Source organism: Fringilla coelebs (assembly GCF_963513975.1).
Source record: "Fringilla coelebs genome assembly, chromosome: 25".
Classification (NCBI taxonomy): Eukaryota; Metazoa; Chordata; class Aves; order Passeriformes; family Fringillidae; genus Fringilla; species Fringilla coelebs.
The window spans coordinates 464,395-478,819 of NC_140051.1; the positions used below are offsets into that span (position 1 = coordinate 464,395).

Here is a 14,425-nt window from a genome sequence, read left to right on the forward strand (position 1 = left end):
TCATCTTTCTAGCTGACGTCCTTTTTACGCCTGACTCGCTCAGCAGAGGGTTTGGCAGCGGCGGGTCTGGCTCACTGAGGGGGTCTGTAAAGAGCACACACCTTGGATCTACACTCGCACTGTTAGTTTGACGATGGTGCCGCAGCTCTTCTGCTGTCACTTCTAACGATGGATCCTTAAAAAAGCAAAGGCCAATTACATAGATTTGGAGCCGGTAATGAGCCTAAAACTGTTTGATCATTTCGGCTCCAGCTGGGCGAGTGGGAGGAGGACGAGCTGCAGCGGGACGTGCCGCGCTGAAGCGCGGGGCTCTGCTGCCTCTGTGCGGCGGGGACGGCGAGGAGCTGCCACCGCCGCTCCCCTCCGGGCTGCTCAGCAGCGAGGTCCCGTGGAAAAAGCAAGGCTCGGCAGAGGACTGAGAGCCAAGGGCTGCTGAGGAAGGCGCCCGGCCGGAGCGCGGAGCGCCGCTGAAGGCGCGGCCGGGGCTGCGCCGCTCGGGAGGAGCGAGCAGCGGAGCTGGCTCTCGGCGGGACGGAGCAGCCACCGATCTTCACGGAGCCAAGGCTTTACCGGCAGGATTCTGACCCTCAGGAGTATGTGAAAGAATTTCACAGCATGGGGAGCAGCCGGGAAGGGGCAAGCACGTTGATGATGCAGAACCTGAGGACCCTGCAGGGGATGTTCTGCCCCGGTGAGCAGCCCCGAGGCGCTCCCGGGCTGCACCAGAGGAGCGAGCTGTGCTGTCATCCAGCAGGCTCAGGCAGGAGCCCACAGGCACAGATGCTAAACATCCACAGAATGAGTCTTCATCTATTTACTTTTGCATTTTCTTGCCAGGGAGAAGTGGGCTGAGAAGCAGGAGAAACTGAGAAAGAAGGTGAAACAAAAAACCCTCCGAACAAACTCCCCAAATAAGTATACCACCAAGCCACTTCTACAGTTGAAACTGGCAAGAGGAATTGGTGGAAATCTCAGCAATATTTCTGAGTGCCTGCTCATCAAGAGTGAAAACAGGCAGCCAAAGGATGGGCTTTTCCTCCCAAAGCAAAAGTTTCTTGGTTTTCCACTTTGCTCCTTTGAAGAGCAAAAAGGGCACAAAACAGTGACGCAAACAAGCACAACAGCACTCCAAGAGCATCTCTGAAGCACCTGACGTGGCTCCTGTTCTCTCACTGTGTATTTTTAAGCCTGGGCTGGGTGAGGCTGTGGCAGGCAATGCCTGAGCCCACCAGCCCCTTCCTGCCTCTGGCCAGGGCTGTGGCACTGGCACGTGGAATGAGCCAGGATGGCCGGGATGGCACACGGAATGAGCCAGGATGGCCAGGATGGCACGTGGAATGAGCCAGGATGGCCAGGATGGCACGTGGAATGAGCCACGATGGCCAGGATGGCACATGGAATGAGTCAGGATGGCCAGGATGGCACATGGAATGAGTCAGGATGGCCAGGATGGCACATGGAATGAGCCACGATGGCCAGGATGGCACATGGAATGAGCCAGGATGGCCAGGATGGCACATGGAATGAGCCAGGATGGCCAGGATGGCACATGGAATGAGCCAGGATGGCCAGGATGGCACACGGAATGAGCCAGGATGGCCAGGATGGCACATGGAATGAGCCAGGATGGCCAGGATGGCCAGGATGGCACATGGAATGAGCCAGGATGGCCAGGATGGCCAGGATGGCACATGGAATGAGTCAGGATGGCCAGGATGGCACATGGAATGAGCCAGGATGGCCACCATGGCCGGGATGGCACGGGCACCACACGCTCCCAGCCAGGCCCAAGGGGACCCAGGCAGGGAAAACAGGCAGAGTGAGGTAAACGGGGCTCCAGGGAAATTAAGGGAAAGTGGAAGTCCTGGCAAAGCGAGGTAATAATTCCCTTTCTGAACGAGTGACTGTTTGGAATTTAACCAGGCGAACGTGATTAAACCAAATGGATATAAATTCTAGGTGCGGCGGCGAGTAATGGAGTGGAGAAAATGAACAGCACCCAATTAACAGGGAAATCGGATCTGCTGCAACGCGAGGGGATCTAATGAAAAATGAAGGCTCAACTGCCCCTCTCAAAATTTTTCCAGATGGAGAACGCCCGTTTTACATCCAGCATCTTCTGGGATGCCCAGGGGACTGCAGCGGCTGGGGAGAGCCAGGGATGCTTCCCGGAGTCCTGGGAGAAGTGAAATCCCTGGGCAGGCTGTGCGGGCATAGCCCAGCCGCTCTGACGGGACCGAGTCCCGGGAGCGGCCCCGTGCGATCCCCGCGTTCCCCCGCAAACCCCCGGGCTCTCCCCCGCTGCCCAAACCCAGCCGGGGGTTTAACCCGCATCCCGGCTCTCCCCGGCTGATCACACCCTTCCGTGCCACGGCAGCGTGCCAATAACGGGAGCACGGACAAACCCGGCACCGGCGGCCAGGCGGGACCGGCGCGCAGGCTCGTGACAGGGACGCGCTGTCGCGACAGCGGGGCCGCCGCCTGTGCTGCATCCCTGACTGCCCCACGGCAAGCGGGGCTCGTTGCCCATTATTGGTTAATTACAGGGGACCCCCGGGGCCCATCCCGCCCGCAGCTGCCGCCGAGCCGGTGCTGAGAAGGCCCCGGTCCTGTCCACGTTCCCGTTCCCTCTGCCCCGTTGCCCCGGTCCCGTTGCCCCGGTCCCGGTCCCGCTGCCCCGCCCTGTTCCCCGCCCCGTCCCCAATGGCCCCGCCCCTGACGGAAGGGGCGGGCCTGCGCAAGCGCGTGACTGTGACGTCACGCGAGGCGCCGCGCGGGGCGGGGGGAAGCAGCCGCTGGGAGCCCGCGCGCTCAGATCCCGGCGCGGCCATGGGGGCAGCGGCAGCCGAGGCGAATCGCACGCTCTTCGTGGGGAACCTGGACCCCAAGGTCACCGAGGAGCTCATCTTCGAGCTCTTCCACCAGGTACCGCCCGGCGCCCGCGCTGCGTGTACCGGGGGAGGGCGCGGCGGGGGGGCCGCGGCCGCCATGGCCGGCGGGGCTACGGCGGCCGCCGCGGGACAGGGTTCGGCGGGGCGCCCGTGCTCGGCGGCGGCCGCTGCCTCCCGCTGTTTGCTTAACGCCTTCGCCCCCGGTGCCAGGCGGGGCCCGTGATCACCGTGAAGATCCCGAAGGACCGCGATGGACGGCCCAAGCAGTTCGCCTTCGTCAATTTCAAGCACGAGGAGTCGGTGCCGTACGGGCTGCGGCTGCTCAACGGGATCAAGCTGTACGGGCGGCCCATGCGCATCCAGTTCCGATCAGGTACCGGGGGCACCTCCAGCAGCTGCCTTGGGGGAACGTGCACTGCTGCCAACTGCCCCAGCCTGCAGCAGATCACAGCTACTCGGAGAAATTGCAGGAGCCTCTCACCAAAGGGTCCCTCACCTGCCAGCTCTGCTCCCCTCACTCCCTTCTGTCCCGGTGCTTCCACCAGGGACCTTTCTTCCTCATGGCCGGGGTAACCCCTTGGCCGAGCCTTCTCTGTGGGTTTTTGTTGGTTTTTCCTGCAGCACCTCTAAGATTTGTTCTAAACTATCCCATGAGCAGCAAAAATCGCATCTGATTGTGATTAAATGAGGCACATTGACTACAATATCTCTGCCCTTTCTGGTGGGAATTAAGATAGCAGTGCTTTGTTTTGGTAACTGGACCACGTGCTTTTGCAGATCACTGACGAAACTTGAGAGCCATATTACTTGAGAGCCAATTAAATACGAGGAAGCTTGAGAGCCTATTCAAAATGTGTTGATTTTCTGCAAGTTCACTTCACACCTCATTTCCTTAACTGGAATTTGTGGGTCTCCTGAAATATTTGTCTGTCCCCAGGGAGCAGTCATGCAGCCCAGGATATCAATCCATCCTGTTCCCAGCTCGGAGCTCCTGGCACCAACCCTCCCGGGATGCCTCATCCAGCATCCAACTGCAGCAGGTACGAGTCTCCAGCGCAGGAGTGTGGGATGGAGGCAGACACTGCATGGCTCACCGTGTTCCTGGCTGCTTCCAAGGGCAGTTTGGTGTTTCCCTCCTGCGGAGGGAACACCAGGGGGACGCGGATGCCCCGTTGTGCGTTCAAGGCTGACACTGCTGCTGTGTTTTCCCTGCAGGTATGAGAGGGTTCCGGATGGCATGGCCGCACCGGGGTTCCCGCCGAGCCTGCAGAGACAAGCAGTGGTACGTGCACACTCTCCCGGGCTCAGCTGGTGGGAATGCACTGCTGGGTGCTGAAACGGCACTTGCAGAAGAATGGAAGCTCCTGGCGCAGAGGGAGCCGGCTGGGAGGGCTCTGGGTGACCTGGTGTGAGCAGCGTGGGTGGAGGCCGGCCCGGGCTTTGGCTGAGGCACTCCAGCAGGCAGCGAGCGTGCCAGACCGAGCCCCCCGTGCCTCTTCCCTTGCAGATGAACAGCGCGGCCCGGCAGCAGCCCCCGTTCGGGGGCAAGTACGAGCAGCCCGGCTTCGCCCCTCCCGGCTACCCGCACTCCTTCCACGCCGTGCCCGGCTCCCCGGGCCCCCGGCGCCCCGAGGGGCCGCGCAAGGCCCGGCTGGGCGCCCACCCCTACGGCCACTTCGGCCGCGAGCGCTTCGGGGACTGCGGGCCCGAGTACGGCCGCGGCAAGCGCGACGAGTACGGCTTCGAGGAGAGGGGCCACGAGGGCGAGCACCACTACCGGGGCCGCGAGGAGCACTACGACGACAGGCACCGCGACGGCTGGAGCTACGAGCACCGCAGGGACAGCTACAGAGAGGCCAAGTGGCACTCAGCGCGGCACTGAGGGACTCGAGGGCAAAGCAAACGGGACCTGTTTCTAACCAAGTACATGTATAAACCCCCCCACCCAAAAAAACCCCCCAGTGAAGTCACCTTTTAGTGTTTGTAAAAATACCAGCAGTGCAGTCCTGCCAAACTCTGGTCTCAGTATTAAATGTGTAACGCACACTTCAGGGCTTTTCACGGGGTAAGAAAGCCATGGTGAAGTCTTGGAGAAACCACCACACTGTCCTTGTGTCACAGATAAGTGCTGTTAGTATTTTTTTCAGGAGAAAGGAACATATGTGTCAGATGGAAGGGTCTGGCGTTTTAAGCAGAGTTGAGGTGGGACAGATGCTGCCTGGCATCTGTAACGTGCCTCATGTTGTTTTTTACACAGTCACAAAATCACACATTGGTCTGGGTTGGTAGGTACATTAAAGACCACCTCACTCCAGCCCCCTGCCAGAGGCAGGGACACCTTCCACCAACTAGGCTGCTCAGAGCCCCGTCCAGCCTGGCCTTGAACGCTTCCAGGGCTGGAGCATCCGTAATTTCCATGGGTAACTTGTTACAGTGCCTAAGCACCCTCACAGTAAAGAATTTTTCCCTAATATGTAATCCAAACCTACTCTCTCAATATGAACCCACTCCCTGTTGTCCGTTTAAAATATTACAGTATTGTCTTGGAGAACATTAAAAGTCTCCCTGGGGAAAGTCCCTAGGTGAACCTCCGCCTTTGAGGCCGGGGCAGCGGAGCTGCTCCGTGGCACCGGTGACGGGCGGAGAGCCCCCGGCTACCGCGTACTACATCTCCCAGCAGCCCTTGCGGCGCTTCCACCCCCATGGAGCGTAGGCGGCGGCGCGGGGGTCGCCGGGAGTTGTAGTGCGGCGGCGATGCTGGGCGGCGGCCGCGCCGGCCTGGGCCGCCTGCGGATCTGCGCCGGGCGGTTGTTGCGGGGCCGGCGGAGGGCGGCGGCCATGGCCGGCGGCGACATGGGGCAGCGCATGGTCTGGGTGGACCTGGAGGTGCGGGGCGGCGGCGCGGGGCGGCGGGGGGCGCGGGGAAAGAGCGGACGGGACGAGGGGCGCGGGCCCCGGGGCGCGCTGACGCTGCCGCTCGCCCCTGGCAGATGACGGGCCTGGACGTGGAGAAGGACCAGATCCTGGAGATGGCGTGTCTGATCACCGACTGCGACCTCAACGTGCTGGCCGAGGTGAGCCGCGCGGGGCCCCGCGGGCAATCCGGGGGATGCCGGAACAAAGTAACGCCGGCGGTCCCGGCTCCGGCCGCGCTGGGATCGCGGCTCCGCACCGGGAGCGCGGCGGCGGCAGCGGCGGCGGCAGCGGAGCGCGGGGTGCGTCACAGCGCACGGTGTGCCCGCAGGCCGGCACCGCCCGCGCTCCGCCTGGCCCGGCACCCAACTTCTACACGCTCCTCAACTTCTTTGGCCATCAGCTTTGTGCTTCCCTGTCCCCGACAGGGCCCGAACCTGATTATCAACCAGCCCGACGAGCTGCTGGAGAGCATGTCCGAGTGGTGCAAGGAGCATCACGGGAAGGTAAAAACCCTTCTGAGCCTTGGCTGAGCTGGGAATGACGTGTAATTCGGGGTGATGAGCTGCAGGACGAGTAATTCTGGGTGATCGGCTGCGGGACGTGTAATTCTGAGAGATTAATTATGAGCGATCAGCTGCAGGACAGCCTGAGCAGGGACAATTCCCGCTGAGCAGTCCGCAGCCACACAGAGGAGACAGGATCTGTCTTATTTTGTATTGAGGAGCCTGTGTGGAATGTTTTGCCCAAGGTCTCACAAGTCATCTGTGACACAGTTCAGCCTGCACTCGGGGATCTTTAGCCTACAGCTTCCAGTTTGCCTGAAGCAGCCTGTGCTTTGCAGCCTGGTTTCTGATAAGTTGGAAGAGTGCTGGAAGCTGCTTCCTGCTCTGGGAGTGGGAAGCATCAGCACAGCAGCAGCAGTGAGTCTCAGGCTCCCCTGGGAGGGCTGGAGCAGGCAAGGGGGGCCAGAACGGGATCTGCCACTCAGGGATCTGCCACTGGCTCGCATCTCCCAAGGCAGGGGCTCAGCCTCCTTTTCTCCCGGTGGAATTGGCGTTTGGTTCCTTGGTCCTCTCACAGAGCTCCTGGCCACCTCCTGCCTCTGATGGGAGCCCTGGTGCAGGCTGGGTTGGGTTCAAATTCTAACAGCTCCTCCTGCTGAAGTCTTGCATAAAATAATTCAAAATAATTCCAGTGGGGAAGAGGGAGATAAAGCCTGAATAAGAACAGGGGCAGGATTGGTGCAGAACAGTCCAGAGTCAGTCAAAGGCAGATTTCTTCCTGTGGACTCTGGTGCGTGTGGAATTTAACAGACCTGTAAACACTGGGCTTTTGCCTGTCCCCTCAGCCCTGTAAGCCTCGTGGATTTTTTCAGTGAAAGCTTCACTTTTGAAGCAAGAGATTATTTTTAGTTCTTTGGGCCACCAAAGAAAGGTTCCTCCTTGCCAGCAGCAAGAGAGCAAATGGATTTTCCAGTCCCTGATGATGAATTGAAATTCAAGTTAGTTTTCAATTAAGGGCTGAAGTTTTAAGACATCCATAACCCCCCTCTCCTCCCCCTTCGGCATCTTGCTCTCCCTGGGAAGAATTAGCAAGAGTTTGAGAAATGAATATTAATTTGCTGTGATGGGTGCTTCTCCCTGCCCCAGTCGAGGATTCCAGCTCAGCCTCAGCTCGGGAGTGAATTGGAGATGGTAGCATGTGTCCTTGCTGCTCCTGAGGAGCTACTTATTTTTAATTGACTAAGAGAAGAGAAGCAATTAGAATATAGATGAAAATGCTGCCACATAATGAATTTTTTAACCACCACTTGGATCTGTCAAGTAGATTTTTGCTGCACAGTCGTGGAAATATATAGCGTAGCCAGATGGAAATAAATCACTGAGAACACTTGGAGAGGATTTGACATTTAGCTATTGAAAAAAAAACCCAGGGAGGAACTTTTCTGATTTATAGGAATCTTGATAAGCCCTGAAGGCAGGATCCTGTTTATTTGTGTTCACTGGTAGCTGCTGCTCCCTGCTGGGGAGGTGAGTGCCTCTCCTGGAACTGGGATGTGAAGGGATGTAGCGCTCTCCCGGCTCAAGGATGTGCAGGTGGATAAACAACGCCTCACATCTTGGTAACTGAAAAGAACTCTGAGCAAAGGAATCAAAAAAGGGAAGGAAAAGTCCCAAACCACACAGGAAGGTCAGTACTGTCAAGACTATTTACCTGCCTTGGTTTTCCTTCCCAAGCAGGGGGTCCCTGGGGAGAGTAGAGGCTGGGGGTGCCCCAGAGAACTGAGATACAGAGTTCAGGAGGCACCTGGGGAACAAGCAGCACTCCAAGGGCTGACCTTTCACTGCAGAGTTAAACATTTCCTTGAGAACTGGAGCATTCCTGGCAGTGTCTGTGACAGGGTGTTTCTGATTAATGGCTTGGCTCTTTTTTGCAGTCTGGCCTTACTAAGGCGGTGAAGGAGAGTAAAATCTCGCTGCAGCAGGCAGAGTACGAGTTCCTGTCCTTCGTGCGGCAGCAGACACCCCCAGGGCTCTGTCCTCTGGCAGGTGAGGCACCTCCTTTCTGCCCTACACACATCATCCACCCTGCACTCCCAGCAGGATGCCAGCACCCCCTGGCACTTGGGGCAGGGGTGGCTTCTTGTCCTGTGCTGTGTCTTTTCCTCCCTGGCTATCCAGCCAAAGGCTGAATAAGGATCTTCCAGGTGTCCTGTTACCCAGAACTGCTTTCAGAATTTCATAGATGATCTTGGGACAGGTGCTGAGTGAAATTAATACCAATGGCCACTTTCACTTGGCGAAAAACCCGACGTTGCATAATTCTTTGATATTTATCTGTGTGACACAAATTGTGGGTGTAGTAACTGAGGAATTACTAGAGGTATTAGTATTAAACCCCATGTGATCCTGCAATGAAAATCTGACAAACCTTTACAATCATATTTGCTAGAAAATGGGATAAATGAGCTGCTTGTGAATGCCTTTTCTTCCCCTGTGATCTCTCCCCGCTCGCTCCGCCTGCTGCTTGTTTCCATGTTGCTCTGTTTTCTTCTGTTTGAAGAAGCATCTCGTTTGTGTCTTTGTAGGTAACTCTGTTCATGCAGATAAGAAATTCCTTGACAAATACATGCCACAGTTCATGAGGCACCTTCATTACAGGATCATTGATGTGAGCACTGTCAAGGAACTTTGCAGGTAAATGTTCCCCCAGTTAAGTGGTTTGAAAGATTCCCCCAGGATGCCCATTGTGGTGCTGGGGCTCTGCTGGGGCTCACAGGGCTGTGGCTTCTCTGGGTGTCAGTGAAACCAAGGTTCCTTCACCAAGTGTAACAAACCCACAGCAGCCACCAGACACGCCTTTGAATTCCAGTTTTCTTTCTAAGTGGCAGTTTTTCTGCTCACAGGCGCTGGTATCCAGAGGAATACGAGTTTGCACCAAAGAAGGCAGCATCTCACAGGTGAGCTTTGTGCCTCTGTCTCTGACAGAGCAGGGCTGGTCCTGCAGAGAACTCTGCTCTTCCTGAGCAGGATATGGGGCTTCCTGTGAGTTCCAGCATCCTGTGGCTGATGCAATGGAGGTGATTTCTGCACCCTGTCAGATGTTTGGATTCTCCTGTCCAAAGCCTAGATAGTGTAGGGAAAGGGATTATTAAAATCCAGAGAACCAGAAGTTTCCTCGGCCCTTCTGAATCACTCTGCTCTTCAAAGTGCATGTTTGTTGACCATGCAAACAGTCACTTAATGGGGGTTATCTGCCCCTTTTTTGGGCAGAGGTGGTCACAGAAACACAAAAATTCGAGAACTGTGAATGAGGGGGTGGTGAGAGTCCTGCTCCTGCCTATTTCCTGAGCTTGGAATGTGCCAGAGAGGTAGCAGGGAGGAGCCAGGGAACCTCTGTGGCTCTGCTCTGATGTGCCTGTGCTGGGCAGGAGGGAGGCTCTGGTACACACGGAGGGGGAGGAGGGCTGGCTGTCACAGAGGTGCTGCCTGAAGTCGTGGTTGACGTGCTGCTGCAGGGAGCTGAGCCCTGAGCGTGCCCTGGCTGGAGCTGGGCAGCTCTCTGGAGCCCTGTCTCCTCCCTCAGGTTGAATTGTTTCTGACAGCCAATGCTGCAGACCCTGTTGGTTTCCAGCAGCTGTGTCCCAGGCTGACATAAACTAATAAGCTGTGAGTTACTCCTGCCACGTTGGCACCACTGGACTTTTATTGCTTCCCTGAGACAATGAGTGTTATTTTCATGTCTGACAGATGCACCTTCCCTGTGCATCAGTTTGGTTTCCTGCAGCCTGGAAGTTTTCAGCGGCATTAGGGTGAGGGCATAGCTGGAGATGTACCCAGGCTCTTTGAAACCCTCCTTAATTCTCTTTCAGAGCACTTGATGACATCAGGGAAAGCATCAAAGAACTCCAGTTCTACAGAGACCACATCTTCAAGAGGAAAACGGATGAGAAGAAAAGGAAACTGATTGAGAACGGGGAAAGTGACAAAGCTGCCAGCTGATTTCCCCTCCCGCCACACCAGCCTGTAGCACACACTAGATGCGTCTCCTGGTTTTTTTTTGTTTGCCAGTCTCTTGGGAAGCTGCACCCTGGGTTACCTTGTTTCTTACCAGCTGTTCAATGCAGACAGAAGCCTGAGTTGCTGCTGCTTTTCAGTTTGAGCGGGGAGTCGGCAGGCGGGGCCTCGGCAGCGCCCGGGCTCGGATGTTCTGGGTAAAACACGCTGTTTGATACTCCTTGCACCTGGTTTTAGGTGCAGTCTTTCACGACACAATAAAACAGTTGAAAGATGGTGGTTTTGGACAGCCTTTCTTTGGTGCTCCCCACGCTGCCAGGTGAGCTGCTGCTCCCCTGGGCTGTCCTGGAGCGGGAGCTGCCGGCCCATAAACCGGAGGGTGTAATGGAGCGCGGGGTGTGCAGCTCCCAGGCATGTTTTTATTATGGGCATTAATAATAACGGCCATCCAGGGCTTCTCAATCCTGCTGATTGTTAGAACACCTGCTCTCCCAGCCCTGGGAATGATTGTTATTGCAGAGAGGCCGTTAAAATGGTTAATGGGGCAAATAAATGAGTCTGTGAAATGTCTCTCTCCTCTGTCACCAACTCCCAGGTAAGTTGGCAATTCCAGAGAGGTTTGTTTTCTGCGTGGGCAGGCTTGGAGCAGGGCAGAGCTGAGGGACATCCCTGCATAGGGTTATCCACCACAGGTAGGACCTGCAGAGAGGCCTGGGTGCATCCTTGTGGAGCTGCTGGGGCCCTGGCACGTGTTGGAGCTGAGGACACACAGTTCACCCTTGTCCCAGCAGCTCCCCAGACCCACATCACAGCCACGTGCCACCAGAATTCACTTTCTTTCTTTTCATTTCCATGTTGTTAGTTTTCCCCCCTTCCTTTGACTTCTTTCTGACCTACTTCTCCTGCTTTTCATATTTCATTCCTTGTTAAGATGCTTTTGTTTTTCTCAAAACATTTTTTAAGGAAAATATGCCACCTGCATTTATACATTTTTAAATATTGTTTATTCTTGCTTCTGAAGTAACGGTGCCGTATGGAGGATTTTTATCTCATCTCCCTGTCTTATGCAATAGCATTTGTGTTTTTTTGTGCTGGCATCATTTGAGGTTCCAATTTAGTACAAATTTGTCACGCACTTGGCGGAGCGCAGATAAACCCCAGCAAAGCGGGTGTTATTTTGGGCTGGAAACAAAGTTCCCTCCTGCAGCAGGGCTAGGGAGGGGGAACAGCAAGGACCCCCTGGCTTCCCACCAGTCCCTTCTGTAGGAGCACCCACGCCAGCTGTTTCCACGCTCTGAAAGCTCCATCAGCATCACACGGGCATGGAGGTTCCAGATGCAGGGGTGCAGATAACTCTCTTTGGACGTGGCAGTTAAAGGAATTCCTCCAAGGCAGATACAGAGTGTGACGGGGAGCCCTTGGCTGCACGCCTTAGCGCTTGTGGAGGTGTTTAACAGCACCTTAAACTGGGACTGCACCGGGGGTTTGTGCTCCCAGGAACAGGAGTCCCCACAGCCCCAGTCGCTGCCAGCACAGAGAGTTTTCCGTGTGGAAACTCCTTCCAGACGTGAGCCATTTGAGCCTCCCACGATGGCAAAAAGAGCAGCCAGTTATCCCTCCCTCCTTCCCTTCCTCCCTCTTTCATCTTTTCTCTGCCCTTCCCTGCACCTCTCCTCCTCTCCATCAATCCACACTGCACTATTTGGGTGCAAACCACAGAAATCAGGAAAAATATCATGCTACACTTCTGCCCACCTTCAGTGTGGTCTGCTCCCGTTCTCTCTTTTCAGAGAAGTCCTCCTGCTCTCGGGCACAGCTGCTGGCTCCACCACAATGGGCCAGAGGAACCTCTGCCCTCTGGCAGCTGCAGCACAGGCAGCATCAACCTTGTGATGGCAGGGGATGAAACAGTGACCCTCAAGCAGCATTCCCCCGGTCCGTTGGGGCTGAGCCGGATGCTGGAGGTGCAGGGATGTGCTGGGGACACTGCTGAGCCCACCCTGGCACCGCTGCCAGTGCTGCCCACTGGCCCTGGGAGCTGCTGGGTGCAGCTGCATCGGCTCAAGGTCGGCTGCAGAGAGCCTGGAGTAGAAAACCTTCAGACAAGATTTTTGTCTCCTTTTTTCCTCCCACCGCCGCTGATGATACCCTTTTACTGGAATAACTCTCTCCTGCTGACAGATAAGCTTTTAGGGTAGTGAAATCTCTGTGACACTTTAAGTGCCCTAAATGACAAAACAAGGACGTGCAAGATTACCCTGCAACTACTCTGTAAAACACAACTTGTCAGGAGTTGCCACAGCCACCCAGGCCCCACGGGGACGGGCACCCCCAGACCCAGGACTGTCCCTCCAGCGAGAGGGAGCAGAGCAGGGTGAGCAGAGGAAAGAAAGGGGCAAAGCAGGGTGGGTGTGAGCGTGGCCTCCCAGGCCATGGGCACGGGGGTCCCTCTGGAATCAGGGACTTGTCTCTCTGCCGCCTCCCCGCTGATGGATGGGATCCAAATGGCCGTAAATTGCCGGGTGCTGCAGCAAGGTTTCATCCCTGTGCGGGGAGCACGGGCTGTCAGTCAGGGCCAGGGAGGGAGAGGGGACAGGCAGGGACAGCCATTCCCCAGCACTGGCTGCAGCCAGAGGAGCATAAATGGGTGGGTAATGGTGTGATAGCGCCTAGCAGACACCGTGCTTTGGAAAAGAAAACAATCATCTGGTGAGTCAAGTGGCACCTACTGACCCCTCAGCTCTGGCCACTCTGGGCAGGTTACAGAGTGCAAATCCTTCTGCTTTCCTAAAACCAGGCTCAAAACCCCCTTTTCTGGGAAATCTGGGGGGAACTGTGTTCTGGAAAACCATGCAGTCTGTGTGAGGGCACAGCTGGGGAAACTGCCCAGCACCTTCCCCAGACAGAGTGCTCTCCTGCCCTGCACTTGCAAGGGAATAAAATTAGTGTCTGCTCCCGACCCAACAGACAAGACCGGAGGGAGGATCACGCTCTCCAAACTTTGCAGAAGGGAAATGAAGCGCAGAGAGATGAAGTGACCTCCTTAAGGTCGCACGGGGAATTTGTAGCAGAGCCAAGAACTGAGCTGAGATCTCCAGGGTCCTCATCTACTTCTTCCACTGTAAGATATTCCTTCCACTTTCCCTCCAGCCAAGTTAAAAATAAAACTGGGTTTCATGTCCCTTTGGCTGCAACGTGACTCCAGTGCAGCAGTCTGGTCCATGAGCTGCCAGGGCTGCAGCACCAAAGGGTCTGCCTGGCTCTCTGCAGTGCCCAGTCTTTGGGGGATGGCCACATGCATGGGTATATATTTGTGTGCATATATATTAGTTATGTGGCACTTTCTGCCTCATAATTAAATGGAACCTCTTCATAGGCCCCTTTGAAGCAAATCTCTGGCAGTTCAGAGAAACTTTCATCGCCAGCCAGCACTCTGTGGTGTTTGTTCTCATTGTTCCTGCCAGACTGAATAAAACTCCTCAGGATGACAGAGAAGGTGGCTCTGGATGCCCAGTGCCATCGCACAGGCAAAGCCCTTTCTTGGAGGGGAAATGCCTGCAGTGGTGTCTGCAGTGAGCCCTCAGCCATGTCCCGAGGGCTGGGCAGCAGCGTGGAAGGCTCCCCCACTGTCCTCACTGTTGACTCTGGGTGTTTCTATCCCCTCAATGTCCCCACGGGTCCTCCAACCTGTTGCATGCTTCCATTTTCTGTGCTCTGCTCACCAGCACCCCGACAGGAGCTGCCTTTTGCAGCAGGGAGCCCCAGGGGCAGTGGGATGCTCCTTGCCAGGTGTATCTGCAATGCCCTTGCCTTTCCCTGTGCAAGTTTGGACACTCAGCCCGCTGCTGTTACCAGCCCCAAGCCCACCCCAGCCGTTCTCCTGGGCTGCCGTTCCCCTGCTGCTGTTGCTGCAGTCGGTCTTGTGGTGTCTCCCGAACACAGGGAGCTGCGGAGCTGCGAGCGGAGGCGCGGGAGGGGAAGCGGCTGCAGAAGGGAGCGCGGAGATGGAGCCAGGGCCGGGGTGGGGATGCTGCACAGAGCCCACGGGCATCCCTTGGGAGGCTGTGTTTCACTGCTCGAGCAGTCCGAGGGAGGCCTGAA

At 56.3% G+C, this 14,425-nt stretch overlaps 2 protein-coding genes across 2 annotated transcripts; both read left to right on the plus strand.

Annotated features, from left to right (window-relative positions):
- Positions 1–2,774: 2,774 nt before the first annotated feature.
- On the plus strand, positions 2,775–5,421 carry RBM7 (RNA binding motif protein 7). The gene is made up of 5 exons (XM_084221524.1): positions 2,775–2,925; positions 3,102–3,264; positions 3,829–3,931; positions 4,107–4,173; positions 4,399–5,421. Exons 1-5 carry the CDS (start codon positions 2,830–2,832, stop codon positions 4,771–4,773), a joined length of 804 nt encoding a protein of 267 aa, XP_084077650.1. The 5' UTR covers positions 2,775–2,829; the 3' UTR covers positions 4,774–5,421.
- A 224-nt stretch (positions 5,422–5,645) lies between these two features.
- Positions 5,646–10,599, plus strand: REXO2 (RNA exonuclease 2; the record flags this gene model as incomplete). The annotated part of the gene is made up of 7 exons (XM_084221557.1): positions 5,646–5,777; positions 5,882–5,965; positions 6,233–6,310; positions 8,245–8,356; positions 8,896–9,004; positions 9,214–9,267; positions 10,180–10,599. The coding sequence occupies 7 exons, from the start codon at positions 5,646–5,648 to the stop codon at positions 10,307–10,309; spliced, it is 699 nt and encodes a 232-aa protein (XP_084077683.1). The 3' UTR covers positions 10,310–10,599.
- Between the last annotated feature and the right edge of the window lie 3,826 nt (positions 10,600–14,425).